A 20,469-nucleotide genomic window follows, 5' to 3' on the forward strand; every position below is an offset into this window, starting at 1 on the left:
GAAATGAAGAACTTTGAAAGCCGAAGTGACAAAATCAGACATTTGAACTCAGTGATGGAGGCAGCAGTGGATCAACAACTCCTGTGTGTGTGATGTTAAAATCACTGATTTTCTACATAAGGTTTGGTGTGAGAGAGTGTTTTTTGTCCATGTTATATTGAAGAAGAGCTGAAACTGAAGTGATTGAGACTTTGTAACCAGCTGAGGCGCCCCCTGGTGGCTGTTCAGTGTACGGTTACAAAAATGTCCCTGTGTTTTGCTTGGGGGGGTATTACTAATGTTGTGAGGACCTAAAACTGTTTACACAGTCACATTATGGTCCCACAACGTAAATAACTACATTTTAAGGTGAAGACATGTTTTAAGGTTAGGGTTAGGATTAGGCCAGTAGTAATTGTGGTTAAGGTTAGAGTAAGTCTCCAGGAAATTACAGTTTTTCTCGATGGCTAAGACACATTTAACACTGTGAACACAAAACCCAATTTTCAAGCTGCATTCACAAAACCTCAGACTCTTCTTGCAAAACTAAACTTTCACCTCAAAACAGTTCAATCTGTGCTCAAAACTGAACTATGTTGTCAAATCATGCCCCGAGTCAATCAAAATTAAAAACACTACTGGACAGTCACTAAACACTACGTAGAAAAATAGAAAACACAATGCTTGGGACATGAAGCTGGAGAAATAAATGTTTATTGTTCACTGTAGGCGTGTAAAGATTTCAGTTTTTTGTCTTTTGTACAAGTGCTAAATGCACAGGTTTTTTGTTTTGCAACATGCATTTAGCACTTGCTTTACACGTAAACAGAAATTTTATGCATTTGCCACTTGTGTACAGTAAGCCCATGTAAAAATAAAGTACACAAATATACAAATAAGTTTATTACTCAACCACATCATCATGTCTCCGTACTGGGTCAGGCCACAGGACTTCATCCATATCACAGGCCACATTTTGTCTGGCCAGTGATCTGTTGATCGTGAGGACACGATCAACAGTTGAGAGGCTGACACTGTTTGATACCCTCAAAATTTACATGGTCCTCAATGATCTTCTGCTGAATTTCACTCAGTTTAATGGTGTTGTTCTCATGGACCATATCAACAATTAGGTTCTCTTGGTGTGGGGAGAGTGTGGCAGTCTTTCAATTCTACAAGAAGAGAACATGCAGTTACAAAAAATATACATGGAATACTAGGCCTACAAACAGTTAGACCAACCCTCCATTACAATACTACAGTATATTGGTACAGTGATGTACTGAAACTATAAATATATTTACTTACAGTATACTGTGGTACAGTATGTCATATAGTAATTGCTGTCAACATTTACATACTGTAATTACCTGTTCTCTTCTCTAAATCTTTGGATTATGGTGGACACTGCAGTGAATCTACTGATGTTTGGTTGTACCCTTTGTCCGGCCTCTCTCATGCTCATACCATGGACAAGAACATGGTCAATCACAGTCGCTCTGATTTCATCAGATATTACTGTTCTTTGTCTTCACTGACCACCTCGACCTCTCACACAAACTCTTCCTCTCAGATTTCTATCCATCATAGGGCCTCACAAACCAGTGCTCTCTGAAATGGCTTATATGTTCCCTCACATCATCAGCCACAAGTGTGATCAATTTTGAGTTGTTGTGTTCACATGGTGACACTTGTGCTTTAACTGTGTTTGACTTGTCACCTGTGCTCACCATTATGCAGCACGGGTGCATCACTATGAAAATGTGTCGGCAAGTTGTGTCTAAACAAAATTGAGAAAAACTGTAATGTAAGTCTGTATGTAATGTATGCAATGTCCCCTCAAGGCATGAATGTCCAACATGTGTGTGCGTGCATGCATGCGTGCGTGTGTGTGGACAGACAGCAGACAGATGGACATGTTTGTGCTAATGAACGCACCTCCCTCCCTCCCTCCCTCGCTCGCTGCCTGCCACTGATTACTTACACCTCATCCTGCCAGGCTTGTAATGGCTCCCCCGCTCACAAGGGCACTCAGGTGATAAATTAGCGCCCCCAGCAGGTGAAACTCTGTGGGAGCGAGTGTCTGCTCACACACTGACATTAAAGCCTGCTTCTTAGAGTGTGTGTGTTTGATCACAGCTATGTTGATTCTACAAAGGTGACTCTTTATTCGCCGTCATTAAGCTCCTCCCCCTCACCATCACGACCACTCAGCTGGTCTCCATGACGACAGGCGAAGTGGGTCAGTGAGTGTAGATTTATCATGGTGGTAAACAAACATGGCTGCTCATTAAAACGCAGTATGAATGAGTGAATGAATGAGTGAATGAATGAGTGAGTGAATGAGTGAGATTGTCCCTGTCATAAATATGTTCACAGCTGCGTTACGCTGAGTCTCAGGTGATTGATGGATGGACTCATTATTGATTATAACTTAATGATGTCAGAGGTCAAAGTTACTTCACTCACACTCAGAACCTCTCCTCCTTTCCTGCTTTCCATTTTTCCTTCTTTCCCCCTTCCTTCCTCCTTTCCTTCCTTCCTTCCTTCCTTCCTTCCTTCCTTCCTTCTTTCCTGCTTTCCTTCTTTATTCCTTTCCTCCTTTCCTTCCTTCCCCATTCCCCCCTTCTTTCCTCCTTTCATCCTTTCCTTCTCTTCACCTTCCCATCTTTCCTCCTTTCCTTTATTCCTTCTTCCGTCCTCCTTTCCTTCTCATCCTTCTTTCCTCCTCCTTTCCTTCCTTTCTTCTTCCCTTCCTTCCTCCTTTCCTTCTTTGCTGTCTCTTCTCTTCAAACATTTTTTTGGACATTTTTATCCAAACAAACGTGTGTTATCGTCCTCTTTCATAAACTCAGTTGTTGGATTGAGTGAATGAGTGAGATCGTCCCTGTCATTAATGTGTTCACGGCAGCGTTACACTGAGTCTCAGGTGATTGATGGATGGATTCATTATTGATTATAACGTAATGATGTCAGAGGTCAAAGTTACTTCTCCTTTCCTGCTTTCCTTCTTTCCTCCTTTCGTCCTTTCCTTCTTTCCTTCTCATCCTTCTTTCCTCCTCCTTTCCTTCCTTCCTTCCTTCCTCCTTTCCTTCTTTGCTGTCTCTTCTCTTCACAAACCTTTTTTTGGAAATTTTTATCCAAACAAACGTGTGTTATCGTCCTCTTTCATAAACTCATTCGCTCGACTTAAGTCCAGCTTGTCTTCGTCAGACTAACCTAGTCTGATTACTGATGTGTGTAGTCAGACTAATTGTCTACCCCAGTCTTTGACCCTGAAGGGACGTGGAAGTCTTCAGACAACAGAGTTGAATTTTGAGGACGTTTTTCGCCAAACAGAGAGAAGACAGAAGAGTTGTTGTTGTCGTGGTTACGTCCTGAACGATGCAAACTGGCCTCAGTTAGTTGTCTCTGGGACTTGGGGTTTCACCTGGTTCACTTTAATAACGTCTCAGACACACTTTGACTCTGGGAGACATTATTTTGTCTTCTTCCTCCACTCGTCTGTCCGTCACTAAAGCTCATTTGCTTTGGAATGACCCTAATTATTCGTCCAGGAAATATAGGATAATTAGATTCTGCCCTTCACTCTCCGGAGACGAGGACAGGCGAGGACAGTCACCGTTTTTTAACAGACAGGTGATGATCTTTGAACGTGTGCAGGTGATGTTTTTTCTCGTCACGTTGTCTGAACGCTTCAGTCACATGCAGAAAGAGCGGCCTGTGTGTGTGTATGTGTGTGTGTGTGTGTGTGCTGTCACTTAGTATCAGCTGCAGGACAAAGAGTGGGGGACAGTTGTGACCTGTTGTCCTCAGAGAGTGAGAGCCTCAGTGAGGTTCACTTTAACCAGACTTCCACAATCACTTAAACTGTCAGAGCTCATCAATCTGTGATCAATTAGAGGCCAATAAACCACGTTGGTCTGTGGTTTCAGGCCTGAGTCTGTGAAGCTGCCGGGTTCTGAAACCTCACTGTTAACAGTTTACTTTAATGTTCTCGATAAACTAATGAAGTGATGTTCACTCTAAATCTAGAGAAGGCATTAGAGCTTTTCTAGTGTTGATGAAGCTGCGTTACACCACAGTTTTCACCCATTCACACATTCACTCACTGCAACATGGGCTTAAGTGTCTTTGCTCAAGGACACATGTGGCACATTTCCACCGGCTCTACTCGCCTCGCCTCACCACGCCGTGCCACGGTTTAAGTAGCGTTTCCACTAGTGCTCAGGCGAGGTTCCAACATCGTGCTGAGTGGGTCAGACTGCCGTCACAGGACGAGACGTCCCACACACAATCAAGCTGAACTGTAGATCACTTAAAACTACTTAATAATCCTAAAAACATGGGTTAATCTCCAACAACTACGACTATGAGTCTGCTGTAAAGTCACTAGTCACTCGTGTGTGTGCGTGTGTCATGTATAAAACGAAGTCATTATAAAAAGTGTTACATACTTGTACTTTTACTTGTACTTTTACTGGGTGTGTATAGGTGTGTGTGTATATATGTGTATGTGTATATATGTGTGTATGTATATGTGTGAGGAACATGTTTCTCACATGTTCCTCACATGTTCCTCACACGCACTGTACGCAGCGAGTGTCGATGGGGAGATCGTTCCACCATTTGGGAGCGAGGACAGTGAACAGTCTTGAGCTCTGTGAATATCTCTGCGATCCTCTCAGTGAGGGGGCAGCAAGCCGATTTGCCGATGCAGAGCGGAGTGGGCGGGCTGGGGTGTAGGTTTTGATCATGTCCTGGATGTAGGCTGGACCGGATCCGTTTGTAGCATGGAATGCAAGCACTAGAGTGGATGCAAGCAGCTACAGGAAGCCAGTGAAGGGAGCGGAGGAGCCGTGTAGTGTGAGAGAATTTTGCTAAGTTGAAGACCAGTCGAGCTGCTGCATTCTGGATGAGTTGCAGAGGTCGTATGGCACACGTAGGGAGACCAGCCAGGAGGGAGTTGCAGTAATCCAAGCGTGAGATGACAAGAGCCTGGACCAGAACCTGTGCCGCCTTCTGGGTTAGAAGAGGCCGTATCCTTCTGATGTTGTGCAACATGCATCTGCAAGATCGAGCTGTTGCAGCAGTGTTGGCAGTGAGGGAGAGATGGGTTCCTTGCGGTATGAGAAGGAGCTACCACAGAGTTGTCGAGGGTGATGGTCAGGTCTGTGGTGGGAGAGCCCTTTCCTGGAAGAAAAAGAAACTTGGTCTTGTCGAGATAGAGTTTCAGGTGATGGTCAGACATCCACTGAGAGATGTCGTCAGACAAGCGGAGATCCGTTCTGCTACATGTGTGTCGGAGCTGGGAAAAGTTGAATTAGTTGGGTGTCAGCGGCGTAGCTGTGATAGGAAAAACCATGAGAGAGAATAACACAACCAAGAGAGTTGGTGTATAGAGAGAAGAGGAGAGGGCCCAAGACAGAACCCTGAGGGACCCCAGTAGCTAGAGCACAGGGTTCCAACACAGATCCTCTCCAGGTTACTCTGTATGTTCGGTTTTGAAGATAGGATGAGAGTAGGGTAAGTGCAGAGCCTGAGACACATAGTTCTTGAAGGGAGGAAGTAAGGATCTGGTGGCTAACTGTATCAAACGCTGCAGAAAGGTCCGAGAGGATGAGCACAGAGGAGAGAGAGGCAGCCCTGGCAGTGTGGAGTTGCTCAGTGACAGCAAGAAGTGCAGTTTTGGTCGAGTGATCGAGGATCGAGAATGTTGTTCCGGTGAAGGTAGGAAGAGAGTTGATTAAAGATAGCATGCTCCAGAGTTTTGGAAAGAAAAGGAAGAAGAGAGACAGGTCTGTAATTATTTACTGCAGACGGGTCAAGGGTGGGTTTTTTAAGGAGGGGGGTCACTCTGGCCTCTTTAAGAGAGTCAGGAAAGCAACCAGATGATAGAGATCTGTTAATGCGGTGGGTGAGGAAAGGAAGAAGATCAGAAGCAATTGACTGAAGAAGGTGAGAAGGGATAGCGTCAAGGGTGAAGGAGGTGGGGCGGGCAGAGGTTATTAGGGAAAGAACTTGATCCTGAGATAGAGGTGAAAGAGGATAGAGAAGGAGCTGAATTTGTGGTTGGTAGAGTAGTTGACAAAGTTAATTGGTAGAAGGGAGGAGGGAGGAGGGGGAGTGGGCGGTCAAGGAGGTTAGAGAAGATCGAGAAAAGTTTTTTGGGGTTAGAGAAAGAGGATTGAAATTTAGTCTGATAGAAGAGGACAGAGAGAGTCAAGAGAGGAGGACAGAGTAGAGAGGAAGGTGTCTGTGGCAGAGTTGGGATGCATGAGGGAGAAGGAGTCAGCTGAAGGAAGTGCTGATAGAAGAGTTGAGGACGGAGAGGAGGGAGAGAGAGAGCGAATGTTACGACGGACAAGTGCAATATCTGATGAGATGAGACCATCAGATTGGAAGAGTGGGAGAGAGTAGGATATGAAGAAATGATCAGAGACATGAAGTGGAGTTACCGTGAGGTCGGAGGTGGAGCAGTTTCTGGTGAAGATGAGGTCGAGGTGGTTGCCAGCTTTGTGAGTTGGTGGAGAAGGAGCAAGTGAGAGAGAAAGAGAGGAAAGTAGAAGAAGTAGATCGGATGACTTCTCTGACTGGATGTTGAAGTCGCCTAGAAGAACAAGTGGTGGGCCATTTTCTGGGATGTTTGAGAGGAGGACATCTAGTTCCTCCAAGAAGTGTCCCAATGGGCCTGGTAGATGACAACAACATTAGTTTTACTGCGTGTGTGTGTGCTTGTGTGTGTGTGCGTGTGTGTGTGCGTGTGTGTGGTGTGTGAATGTGTGTGTGCATGTGTGTGTGTGTGTGCGTGTGTCTAATTAAACAGAATAGCTGAGGGCAGGAAGCTGCGTGTGTTGCAGATCAGTATCTGCAACATCATATCGAGTTTACATCGATGTCCTGCAGGATTCTCTCTGTCTGTCTCTCTCTCTGTCTGTCTGTCTCTCTCTCTCTCTCTCTGTCTGTCTCTGTCTGTCTGTCTGTCTCTCTCTGTCTCTCCCTGTCTGTCTGTCTCTCTCTGTCTCACTCCATCCTTTAAGTAACTTTGAGGTGAAACAGGAAGTCTGGTGTAAAACACACAGTGTGATTGACGTAACCACGGCGACATGTAACAACAATAGTTGTCCTGCAGGTGAATGATGTAACTTCACAACCTGAAGCTGCTGAATGGCAACACAACAACCATGAATGACTGGGGTGGTCACAGGGGTTGCTGCTCTCTGGACGTCCAGTGTACAAATTCAGCATGATTGTTATTTTCCACAGAGAGTTCGAGAGTTCATCATTAAACACAAGAGTCTGTGAAAACCTGGCTGAAAAACATGATCATGTCTTTATCTCACTGTCAGACAGCAAAGTTTGTAAACACTCACTCTCTCACACCAAAGTCCACAGAGAAAACCTGTGATTTTAACACACACACACACACACACACTGCTGCCTCCATCACTAAGTTCAAACGTCTCATTTTGTCAGCTTTCAAAATCCTTTGTTCAGATTGACCTCAGTGACACAAAGTGACCACACGAGGCAGCAGAGGATCTGTGAGCTGAACTCACTGATCTTGTCTGTGGTGTTTGGTGTGAGAGAGTGAGTTTACAAACGTTTCCTTATTTAAATGTTTAGTTTTCATGGTTTGTCACTGACACACTCTGTGTGTCTCTTGTGTGTCTCTGTGTTTTTGTCTCTTCTTCTTCCTCCGTTAAACTCCGATGTCGTAATAAATCCTGTTCACAGACGCTGGGAGCGAGTGACAGTCTCGTCTGGATTATAATCTGTTCTCAGAGACTATTTTAATTAAAAGACAGGTTTTTATTGTTCTGTTGTTTTTTTAGTTGACTGAGAGGAAACATTTGTTAATGATGTGGAAAGAGAGCACTTGGTTTCTCCTTCACTGCAGATATGAGTTGTCTCTGACTTCCTGTGTGCAGCAGTTAATCTGACACACACCCAGTGAAGAAGCTGGTGTCAGAGTTTGGAGAGAAACACGAGGATTTAAAAACATGACATTAAACACATACTGAGGACGTTTGTAACTTTGTTTTACATCATCAACATGATAAAGACTTTTGTTATTTTATAAAGCTCACATGAATTATTTCACCTTCTCTGCGTTAATAAAAGCTGCAGTGGACATGCATCTCCCTCTAGTGGTGGGGAAACAACACTGCACGTCAGATTTGAATGTTTCTGCCCTCATGATTATGATTTCTTTTATTTCCTCTTTCACACACACAAACCTGCTGCAGTGGAATCATGATTCGTGCTGTCGTTGTTTTTGTCTCTGCAGCTTTTTAATCGTCCTCGGGTGTTTGATTCTGGCCGTTTTGACCACGTTCAGAGAACATGAGAAGGATTCTGCTCACTGGCTCGTTATTCTGGTGAGAACCAATCATATGTTTTCTACATTATTAATAAAGCTTTAACCTGTTAAAGGAATAGTTCAGGGTTTTTTCTCTCCCGCACCAAACCCCAGAGAGAAGATCAGTGATTTTAGCTGCGGGGACACAGTAGCTGCTGGTCCTCTGCTGCCTCCATCACTGTGTCCACACGAGGCAGCAGAGGACCAGCAGCGCCTGTGTCCCTTTCAGCTAAAATCACTGATCTTCTCTCTTTGGTGTGGGAGAATGAGTGTTTACAAACTTCAATTTCCTGTTGGAAAAACAGTGAGATAAAGACATGAGATATCATAGAAATGTAAACTGACGTTTACAAAGTAAAAACAATAAACATGGTGGACTAATACAAAGTTTCATTTACATACATTTTTTGTATCTTCTCTCTTTTTCAGGAAACCTTTGCCATCTTCATCTTCGGAGCAGAGTTTGCATTGAGGATCTGGGCGGCAGGATGTTGTTGTCGTTACAAAGGACTGAGAGGACGACTCAAGTTCGCCCGTAAACCTCTCTGTATCTTAGGTGAGAATCTGAGATTAAACGTCTTCATCGTCTCCTGACGTGAACATGTTTGACTCCGCCCTCGTCTGCTCTGTCGCAGACATCTTCGTGCTGATTGCCTCGGTGCCCGTCATCGCCGTGCGTAACCAGGGCAACGTGTTAGCCACATCGCTGCGCAGCCTGCGCTTCCTGCAGATACTGCGCATGCTGCGCATGGACCGAAGAGGCGGGACCTGGAAACTGCTGGGCTCTGCGATCTACGCACACAGTAAAGTACGACTGTTTCAAAATAAACTTCCTGCTCTGAGCATCGCATTCTGAGATAAAATTACCAAAATAAAAGCTGATGTTACAACACTATTGTCAATATTGTCAAATTACCGAAATAAAAGCTAGATGTTATGTCCCTTTCAAAATAAAGTTGTCTCTAACATCAGCAATGATGAGCTAACGTTCGCTAATTAGCAATGTAATGGTCCCTGTAAAAACATAAGTTAGCAGTAACTTAAGGGTTGATTAGCTAATGTTAGCAAGTCAGCTAAGTAAAAGTTTAAGCACTGTGTGGTGTGTTTGCGTCGGTGCAGGAGCTGATCACAGCCTGGTACATCGGCTTCCTGTCTCTGATCCTCGCGTCTTTCCTGGTTTACCTGGTGGAGAAGGACGATGTCTCCGTGGATGTGTCCAACCAGGACGACCCCACCGCCGAGCCCAAAAAGCAGGACTTTGACACGTACGCCGACGCCCTCTGGTGGGGGCTGGTATGTGACACTTTGTTACGTTACGTTAATCCACAAATAAATCTGTGTTTGGTGAAAATATTCACATTTAAGAAGCTGGAAAATTACAGAAACTGGTTTTAAAGATAAATATTTAAACGCCTAATTTGACTCAAATGGAGAAGAAAAGTAGAATAAATGGAGGATAAAGTTGCTCTGATTCACTACACTACAACAGTGTTAGTGTTTTATTCTTGTAAATTCAAATGTTTAAAGGACGATAAATCACTGTCATGAGGTTCTGACCCGAGAGTCTGAAAGAATCTATGATCACAACTTTGTCCTCAGGTTCTGACCGTGTGTGTGTGTGTGTATTATGGTCTGGCTGCAGCTTGTTAAACCACATGGTCCATGATGATGACGCTGTAAGACATGGACGTGGAGAGCACACACACACTGTCTCTGTCCTCTCTGCAGATCACCTTGACAACCATCGGCTACGGGGACAAGACACCAAAGACGTGGGCGGGGCGACTGTTGGCTGGAACCTTCGCTCTGATTGGCGTGTCCTTCTTCGCGTTGCCTGCAGTGAGTCCACGTCCTCTGAATGCCTGAGGTTCCCAAAGGCTGGGTCGGGACACAGGAGATCTGTTTTTGGGTCCCCCACAACAAAATGTGCTGAATTTCTTTGTGTATATGTTTCATTAGGTTTTACAGATCAGCCCATGGTCATGTGACCGGCTCCTGTGTCACATGACACATGTGACCAATAGGAGAAGGATAGACAGTCCATACTGTCCTCTTAGTGTCCTTCCTTCTTTCTTTTCTTTTCTTTTTGTTTCTGTCTAAGTGCAGTCGTGATTGACAGCTCCTTGCCCTGCCTCCCTGGTGACCTTTGACCTCACAGGGTTAGTGTCATACTTGTAGTTTCACTGATAATCTGACACCGAGGGGACAGAGGACAGAAGACAGGAGGCAGAGGACAGAAGACAGGAGGCAGAGGACAGAAGACAGGAGGCAGAGGACAGACAGGAGGCAGATAGGAAGATAGGAGACAGGAGGCATAGGACAGGATACAGGAGGCAGAGGACAGAGGACTGGAGGCAGAGGACAGTAGACAGAGGACAGTAGACAGAGGAGGTGTGTCCTGCGAGCTGGTCCTGGTTCTGACTGTGTTTCTGGCTGCAGGGGATTCTGGGATCAGGTCTGGCTCTGAAGGTCCAGGAGCAGCACAGACAGAAGCACTTTGAGAAGCGCAGACATCCAGCAGCCGGACTCATCCAGGTGAGACTTCTTAACTAAACCCTGTTCTGAAGCTGACTCCGCCCACAAAAAGTGGGCAGGGAAATAAACAGGCGCGCGCTGCAACGCGAGGACTCTCTGTGATGTAGTAAAGTGAAGTACTAACCCTAGCCCTTTTATTCTGAAAAGTAAACCGGATGTTTTATTTTCCTACGTCCTCTCCTGCTCGTTGAATTCCCCTGAATTTATGGTGCTCTGCTGTGTTAGCCGCCAGAACTATGAGTGCTGGGAAGAGTCAGCTAATAGGAAAATTCATCTGTAATGGGAGGAGTTTATCCAGAGAAGGCCGTACATACCCACATTTAACACAAAATACATCATTCAAATACTTTACACAAAACTACCAGGAGTTGGACCTGGATCAGTCAATAATAATATTACTAGATACAGTAGCGTACCGTGGGGTTTCAGTCAGGGCCTTCAGTAAAAAAAAAAAACATGCACAAACACAACCACATACAAAACACACTATTATGCACTATATTCACAAGACAGTTGATCTGCAACAACCATAGCGCACACGCACACCACTGCGCATCTATAGGATACTGCATCATTACCACCACATCTTCGATTAAGTCACTCAGCAACCGTAATTTCACAAACCACTATATGACACAAAAACAAGCTTCCACATAAGCATAGGCGTCAGCTTCGCGGCGGAACACGTCCCCAGCACTATTTAAGATCAACAGTTTTGTCCTCACCACTTCTAAAACATGTTATACATTTATCATTAACACTCCAACTACCAGAAATCATGTACCCCTTCGGTGTAGGTCTTCCTCTTGAAATCATTTCCTTCTTTTCTCCAAACGATCGCCATAAAAAGTGCACACGAAGGAGATCAGAAACATGATGGATCGGTGGTGTTAATGCAGTGATCATAGCTTACTTCAAAACCCGCCACAGGTTCAAACGTCGTTGACGACAACAGCGGGGGCTAGCGCCAGACACGTCGCTGGGCCTGGGGAGTTCTGTCACTATGATATCACATTTTGATTGGCTGACGACACACGTCAGTCAAACTTATAACCAAATAGGAAATGACAGCTTCAACAAAAGGCCAGCAATACTATTAGAGCAGCTCCATGGAGCTATGATGCGTTTAATGACATCCGGGAAAATCCAGCTCAGTTTCACAAAAAATATCCATATTCTTTCTGGAAATATAATCATAACATACTGAAAAACTAATTGAATTCAGACATGTTCAGACACACATTAATTTGATTATTAAAAAAAAATATATAAAAAAAAAAATAATAATGATAATACTAATACTTTCTTGATATTGTTGACAGCCCACCACTGACTAGATAACCTTATAATTTGAACCTGAAAAAAGTGGTTTAGTTACTCTTTAATTGTTGTTGTTTAATCTGAGATGATTTTTCTCTTCTGAACTCTGAAGTCTGCGTGGAGATATTATTCCACCAATCCACTCAGAGAAGACCTCATCGCCACGTGGAGATTTTATGAAACGGTCATCTCTTTCCCCTGTATCAGGTAACGTCACCACGAACATTAGATTTCTCTTCACTTCGATCTTATATTACTTTGTTTTTTATTATTTATTGCTCATTTTAGAGCATGTTTGATCTCCTTTGGCTGCTGTAACAACTAATCATATTTAAAGTGCTGCAAACACTCGAGTGAAAACCAGTGAAAGGGACAGAAAAACACATTTTAACCACTTTACAAAAGACGTCTGCGTCAGTTTCAGTTTCTACGATGTCTATGTCACATGATCACGTCTTTATCTCACTGTCAGACAGACTTTTCCAACAGGAGTTCAGATTTATTGCAGTGACACAAAGTGACCATACGAGGCAGCAGAGGACCAGCAGCTAAAATCACTGATTTACGCTATGGACTTTGGTCCATTTTGATCCAAAATGGGCACCTCCCTGTTGGGAGGGTCCCATTGACTTTTTTTGTCCCTCTTGACATTATGTACGCATGTGTACGGATTGAATTTTTCCACACCCACTCACCGCAGTGTTTAATGTTAACTGTGCATCTCGTCCACAGGAAGGATCACCTGGAGGTCATGGCGAGGTGGGTCCCACACGATGACCTCACTCATCCCAGAATATTCTCAAGCTTGCCTTCAAACGGTTTCCGACATTAAATCAAGCGCAGAATAAATCTCAGGCGCTAATGGCTGCAGTAAATATGTGAACGATGACATGAGACGACCTCCTCATGTGTCGCTCTTTAATCACACGCATGTGTACACACACGCACACGCGCACACACAGCCTGGGTGATGTCAGTGTTATAGAAATAGAAACCTATTAGTGAGTCCATTAGTTATGTTTCAATTATGAATGACAGTTCAGAGACATTAGACGCTCTGAGTTTGATGATTTCTCCGTCATGTGACTTTAAAAAGTGTGTGTGTGTGTGTGTGTGCGTGCGTGCGTGTGTGTGTGTGTGACCTTCATGGTAAGGAAGTTATTAGCAGGTGTAAAGTTATACCTGCTAATAACTTTATCTTTATACTTTAGCTTTATCTAAGATAAGAAAGAATGAATCCTTCACTGTTGTCACTGCAGGTGAAAACGTGTGTGTGTGTGTATGTGTGTGTTCAGGACCAGTCGTCCTCATATTTCACATTTAGTGAATAAATGAAAACTTTAAACTTGCAGATGAGGAAACATCGGAAAATGTGTTTAGGGACCGGAAAACAATCTTCCACGACCCAAATGTGGATCCTGACCCAGACTTTGGGAACCACTGGGTCAAAGGTTAGAGTTAGGTTCTTAGGGTTAATGGGGTAATTACTGTATGTTTCTGAGTGTCCTCAGTGAGTAAGCAGTGTGAGAATGTGTGTTTGTGTGTGTGTGTGTGTGTTACCTGGGAAACCTGAGCCATGGCAGATAAGGATCCTCGTTGTCCTCGTTGTCCTCGTTGTCCTTGTTGTCCTTGTTGTCCTCGCTGTCCCTGTGTTGCCTGGTTTACAGAGAACCTGGGGATAATCGTGTCTGATCACAGAGACATTCTCTCAGTGCAGTAATCTATGTCTCAGTTCTGTCTCCACGGCGACAGGTAGACTGGTATTGTGCGTCGGCTGTGGGAGCGAAGTCTCTGAGAACACTGCGGGGTTCACAGGCCTTGCGGTGGCAGCTGTGGGCTCCGGTTTCTCTGCCTCTAAAACCCACAGGCGTCTTCTCTGACCTGTGATCGCTCGTCTTTGTCGGACAATAACAGAAATGCTGACGACTGGGACTTTGTCTCGTCTGTGAGGAAAAGCTGAAACAAGACGGGGGATTCTTATAGAAGACCGTGATCTTTGTTTGTTAAAAAAAGCCACCCTGCCAGCAGGTGGCGCTATGCCCTTGGCTCAGTTTCCATGTGTCCACGTGATCTGGCCGCGTTCCGTATAGTGATGTGTCGTTCGTGAACGTTTCGTTCAAAATGAACTAATCTTTTATATGACTCGGGAGTAATGAGTCATCTCAGTGAGTGATTTGTTCATTTTCATGCAGTACCTTCCTTCACCACACGATAGCAGGCAGCTGCATAAGCTCAGCAGGGAAGGAAACAGAAATGATTAGTTCAGGATTCACTCAACTGAGCGAGCGTCCGTCCTCAGGTCACGTGACAGCTACCTAGTCACTGTCGTGCTGTTAAACAATGGCAGAGAGGATACAGGACACTTGTCACTTTATTGAGGTGTGTATTTGCTTTCCTAGGGTTTCATATGGTTTGAATTGCTTGTGGCATTTTGTGTATTATACTTTGTCAGCTGAAGCAAAGCATGTTAAGTGTTTGAGAACCGAGGTCTTTTTTTACAACGCCCACAAGAGGGATACAGCGCCAACCACTGTAAAAATGAACGAAATGACTCAAAAAAAGATTAGTTCAATTTACTGTCTGAGAGTAAAAGATCCGAGTCAGTAAGAAGAGTCGAACTTCCCATCACTAGTTCCATATCTGACGCAGAAAGTTTTTAGCAGATGTACGGATAAGTTACAGTGACACTTCCTGTTTCTTTAGTGAATGATCGCAATTCACCACTGTTCCGAAGGTTGCCATGGCCACACCTCTTTTGATTCTGCGAGAGTTCATGATTTGCGTGACATTTTGTTGAGGAATGTTGACTTCCTCAAAAATGCGATCCTTTTGACCCACGACAACCGACAATAGTTCTGATCCTGAGGCTGCTGGTTTTCCGGTAACAGACAGTAGGGGGCAGTGGAGACACTTAACCATCACAAAGACTCTGAAGCTGTTAAATTCTGGTCAAAATCCTGCATAGTTCCCACTGGTTTGGGTAAAGTTTTGCCGTTTGTATAAATTCAATCATACTTCTCTTTCTTCACTTGTTAAATATTAAATTTAAAGCTAAATATTTAGAATATATGCAAATACCCCATGCCTGTCAGTGCACACGAGTGCATTTCACCGGAACACAGCAGCACAGAATACAAATATAAACCTGAAATAGATATTTGTCTGTGTCCCAAACAAAGTTTTAAGATCATTTGTGGCGAGAAATTAGTTATTTAGAATTCAAACATGTGGTCTGTGTATTAAGATGTCATGTATTTATGGTTTATTAGTATTTATAGTATTTATAGCAGCGACGTCGTCAGAGGTGATCAGCTACGCCTACGCCTACACTCGCTGCTTAATTATATTTAACATTTAGATTTGTACGTTAGGTCTTTTGATGTTTATATGATTTAATTTTCCAACACGGCCAGATTAATGTTCTTTTCATGGTGGTCCAGTGTCTTCTTGTTAACGTTTGATCACGTCTTCCTCTTTCCTCTGATAATATTAACACTTTTGCTGTTTTTTGTCCTTTTTTTAGCCAAAAGCTGAGTTTACTCGAGCGCGTTCGCCTTCCTAATGCCAGACTATCAGCTGGATCGAGCAGGAAGCTAACAGGTCACGCCGAGTCCATCGAGGAAAGTCCCTCAAAGGAGCCCAAACCTGCCGGCTTCAGTAACCGCGAACGCTTCCGCACCGCCTTCCGCATGAAGGCCTACACACTCCGCCAGAGCTCTGAAGGTACGAGTTTTACATTTATTAAAAATGGTAAAGAAATCTGTCTTATTTTCTTCTGATGTGGTTTCTGGTTTTGTGTCAGATGCCGGAGCTCTGGCTGATCCAGCCTTAGAGGAGCGGGGCTTCCCTCCAGAAGTGTTCCTGGAGGAGATGATCCCCACACTGAAGCTGGTCATCAGGGCAGTCAGGTCAGGAACTGGGTTTCATTTAAAACATCTCAAACGAAAAGCAGCATCTTTGGAGTATTTCCGACAGTTCCGTCAAAACAGACACATGGTTCTTCATATTCTTCTCTGTATACCACAGAGAAGTATACAGAGAATACTTCTCTTCTATACAGATACTTCTCTATATCTGTATATGTTTGAGCAAATGTCTGTGAAGGTTCTCACTTCATCTTCAGGAGTCGGCTGGAGGCAACTGGACTCGGTTGAGTTAAGTTTGAAGATGTTTCACATCTGATCCAAGAGGCTTCTTCAGTTCTGAACTAAGCAGCAAAGGTCCAAGTCCAGTTGTCTACAGCTGATGAGTGAGGATCATGTTCAGCATAGTTTCTATGTGAGCTCGCAAACTTAAAGAATGCAGTGTAGGTGCTTCACTCAGTTGATTGCTCCAGTTTAAGATCATAGCAGATGTAGAAAAAGCTTGAGGAATGACTTTAACTCAATCTGGTTGCAGTGGATCTTCCAGGAGGAGCTGATGGACCTCCGATCTTCCTTACACTCGGGCCATACTGTGTGCAGATGTGCTTCTAAACGCTCCAAAAAAAGCCTGAATCTCATTTCATCATCATTTCCCTAAATCATGTTAGCGGTCCATGGCGCCACCCACTGGCTACATAAAGTACACCTTTAGTAACCTTCAGGGTGTACAGTTGCTATATTTTTTGGGAGAAAATCATAACTACAGAAGAATTATTGGTGGTTGAGGATTATTCTTGTAAGACTAACGTGAACTCTACGTCTCACAGGATCATGCAGTTCCTCCTGAACAAGAAGCGGTTTAAGGAAACTCTGAGGCCTTATGATGTGAAGGACGTGATCGAGCAATATTCTGCCGGACACCTGGACATGCTCTGCAGGATTAAATACCTCCAGACGAGGTCAGCGGTACCGCACGGTCTGTCTGAACCAATCAAAGCTTTCCTCTCACTCCAGCTCATCCAGTTTTTCTTTTCCTTAAAGGATCGACATGATCCTTGCCCCTGGACCCCCCCTCACCCCGAAACACAAGAAAACGCAAAAAACGCCTTTCACATACCCGCCAAATCAGTCGCCCAGGTACTGTCACCCACTCATTCTAATTGTTGGTGCAAATAAAAGTTTGTGCTGTGCACGTCCACTCAGTGTCCCTGTGTTCCAGGCACGAGACCTACATCGCCAAAGCTGCTTCCATGCCAGACACCGACGACCAAAGCATGATGGGTAGATTTGTCAGGGTGGAGAGACAGGTCAGAACTTCACATGTTCTGACACGTGGGACAAAAACAACATTTTATTCAAAGTTAAACTTTTGATGGCTTTGCTTTTACTCAAGCACAATTTTCCAAAGTTCTCCAAATCACACAGAACCACATGAGATAAATATCAGCAAAATAAAAGAATTAAAACAGAACAAAAAAGTGTTGTGTTAAAGTTAGGTCACAGTGCGCGGGAACTTCAAGTTGTCCAAATCACTTGTAGTTCCGCCCACTTTAAGTTCCACCCACATTTTTTATGCTGGGACAGCCCTCCCTTGAATCTTTATGTCCACAGTAAGTAGATTTTTTAATATCTGTGAGGTCTTTCACAGCGAGTCGTGCTAACACTAGACTGCAAATTGTCCTACAACCTTCCGGCAAATTTTTTTTTAAATTTAAATAGAGCACTGATTGAGTGACGGGTTTTCACACTGCCGTGTTAAAAAGCTCAACCTTTACCACACGCAGACCCACAATGCAGTTCTGCAACAGGATGGTTTTGCCACATTAAAAATGAATGGGCATTGTGTGTGTTCTGTGTTGTGAGTCCTCTGTTTAAAGCTGCTTTCAGACCTGGACTGAAGTCCCGACATCCTCATTGTCAAGGATCTGTATTTGTGAACGCAAATGTACGTAGCAGTCGTTCTGGGTATTTTCAGGAACTTTTCCTGTTCCCTTGTCTAAGCTCCGGATAATGTCTGAAAGTGAGGTCATGTGAGAACACAGCTGCAGAAACTCTGGACAATCCTCAACCCAGGCTCCTCCCCCTCACATGGGTGCTCCAGAGGTTCTCCCGCTGTTGTGAACTCTTTTCACTCAGACAACATGTGTTTTGTCAACCAACTCTTTGGACATTATCTGGAGCTCCTGTTTGAGAGTCTGTTCTGTCTCAGGTGGAGGACATGGAGAAGAAGTTGGACTTCCTGGTGGACATGCACATCCAGCACACTGAGCACCTGCAGGTGGACTCAGCCGGCACTGCACACATGACACTGGAGACCTGCGATCCGACGGAGAGCGGTGAGATCAGGCGGGTTTTCTTGGACTACACTGAGGCATTCCCTCACATGGCGTATCAGGTACCACTGGTCAGCAAGTTGAATCCATATTACGGTCGGGGTGGAAGAGGGGGTGGAGATGTTCTGGGCTTAGGAGGAGGTCGCGTACCTCCAGATCATCAACCGCCGCACTCACACTTCTACCAGCACAACCCTCCGGCTGCCATACCCACCTACACGGAGCGTCCTACCGTTTTGCCAATCAGCTCCCTGCAAGACTTGTCGGTGGGGCTGGGCAGGACCACAGGGGGGCGAGGGGCTGACTCACCTCTTTCCATGCTGTCGGTGAATCACGAGGAGCTCGAGCGCTCACCGAGCGGCTTCAGCATCTCTGGGGAGCGGGAGGGGGAGGAAGGGGAGGACCTGTCAACGGGGGCCAAGGTAGTGACTGGGGACAGTACCTGGACAAGACCCAGGCCGAGCTACTTGGCGGAGGGGGAGACAGATACTGACACAGACCCCTTCACCCCCAGCGGGGGGCCCCTGCCCCTCTCCTCCACAGGAGAGGGATTTGGCGACGCTGTGTGGACCACGCCACCATGAGGTGAGGGTGTGGTCACACAGGGATCCAAGACTCTGAGTTAAGACCTTTAAATCCAGCCCATGCCTCTAAACCAGTTTGGGTCAAAGCCACATCTCTGTACCAAACCACTCAGATGGGTCTAATCCACCACGACGACACCAGGTCAACGACCTCCAGAGGCCACTGCCGATCTCATCAACCAACCACAGTCCAGACAGAGAGCCATGGTGTGGAGATGCCCCGCGACAAAGGGAATCCAGACGTTTATAAAGTAAAACTCTGTACAGTGCACTCTTCAGAAAAAGATTTAGCTGAAATGAAAAAGAACATTAATCTACATATAATATACACCCAAAAGCTTTATCGCCGCAAAGCCAACCGCACTGCATGTGATGCATGCGATTTTTAGTGTAGACACTGCGAAGTTCAGGATATCAGGAAACAGAAAAACAAGAGATTGAATGGGAAACATATACTTGCTATGCCATTTTCTAACACTTATTTTTTATATGAATACATTTTCATTGTTCTGGTTGTTTCTTTTGCATGGTTTGCATGATGATGCACCATTGGGGGTGAAGATCGGAGCATGAAAGTGGAACCAAAAGTCTCTTGTGTTTGTTTTGTACGTCGATGATGATCGTGTGAGTGTCTGAGTCTGTCGCGTTTCATCATTTCTGTCCCCAACACTTTTTTGTTTTCACGCCACGACAAAACTTTACATACAAAAAATATGAAAGACTAAATCTCTGCTGCCTCACATGAACACATGAATTCAAGGACGTAAAAAAAAACCGCGTACAGTTTTAGTTTTCTGCATTACCCAGAGCTAATGCTAAAGCTAAAAACGTACGTAATGAAGTTTGACAAACATAGCTCTACGGCCCCGGTAGTGTACTTAAATTTACGTAAATTTACTTCCTGAAGCAGGAATTTGTGATTTATCACAAGTTAACAACACTCAACATAACTAGTCATGTGGGGCTAATGCTAGCGCTAATATTGTTCATAGCGACACTGGAAGAACAAATTTTTTTTTTTAGTTTGCGATAGTGCCTAAAAGTGGGCGGTCACTCTCACGGTTACGAAATCAGATGATTTTCTACTTTTCAACAATGTAGAGGTTTTTTTTTATTCTGAACGCAATCATCGTAAAGACTGAAAAATCTACTCGTATGTGATCGGTTACACAAAGGCTCACTAATCGCAGACGATTGCAACGGTTTTTTTTTTTCAGCTTTAGATGTCAGACGATGCTGATACGGAATGTAGCGATATTTACACTTGACTTATTACACACTTATCGCATGTTCAAGCACCTTCAGAGTCAGGTGACGTTTACAGAACAGCTTCCACACCACGCTTCAACAGGAAGTCACAGTGGCATTTCCTGCCCCACACAACATGGTGGAGCTCACCATCAACAGGGGGCACTGTTCTCCTGCTGTTACTATGCTATTTATTTGTTTTCTTGTAGTTTATGTTTGAACATAAAAGGTGGATTTTGAAAAAA

The 20,469-nt window shown here is 44.4% G+C and overlaps 1 protein-coding gene across 3 annotated transcripts in view; it reads left to right on the top strand.

Annotated features, from left to right (window-relative positions):
* kcnq3 (potassium voltage-gated channel, KQT-like subfamily, member 3) overlaps window positions 1-19,526 on the top strand; it is a 37,757-nt gene extending 18,231 nt beyond the window's left edge. For all 3 annotated transcript variants that reach the window (XM_044026396.1, XM_044026387.1, XM_044026404.1), the window contains 14 exons: window positions 8,270-8,360; window positions 8,771-8,897; window positions 8,977-9,149; window positions 9,461-9,634; window positions 10,070-10,180; window positions 10,781-10,876; window positions 12,309-12,403; window positions 12,929-12,955; window positions 15,720-15,919; window positions 15,999-16,104; window positions 16,887-17,018; window positions 17,101-17,196; window positions 17,279-17,366; window positions 18,269-19,526. In XM_044026396.1, the coding sequence (XP_043882331.1) occupies window positions 8,270-8,360; window positions 8,771-8,897; window positions 8,977-9,149; window positions 9,461-9,634; window positions 10,070-10,180; window positions 10,781-10,876; window positions 12,309-12,403; window positions 12,929-12,955; window positions 15,720-15,919; window positions 15,999-16,104; window positions 16,887-17,018; window positions 17,101-17,196; window positions 17,279-17,366; window positions 18,269-18,976 (2,224 nt within the window). In that variant the 3' untranslated portion in view covers window positions 18,977-19,526. The remainder of the gene's footprint in view (window positions 1-8,269; window positions 8,361-8,770; window positions 8,898-8,976; window positions 9,150-9,460; window positions 9,635-10,069; window positions 10,181-10,780; window positions 10,877-12,308; window positions 12,404-12,928; window positions 12,956-15,719; window positions 15,920-15,998; window positions 16,105-16,886; window positions 17,019-17,100; window positions 17,197-17,278; window positions 17,367-18,268) is intronic.
* The last annotated feature ends 943 nt before the right edge of the window (window positions 19,527-20,469 follow it).

This window comes from Solea senegalensis, linkage group LG1, assembly GCF_019176455.1.
Source record: "Solea senegalensis isolate Sse05_10M linkage group LG1, IFAPA_SoseM_1, whole genome shotgun sequence".
NCBI lineage: Eukaryota > Metazoa > Chordata > Actinopteri > Pleuronectiformes > Soleidae > Solea > Solea senegalensis.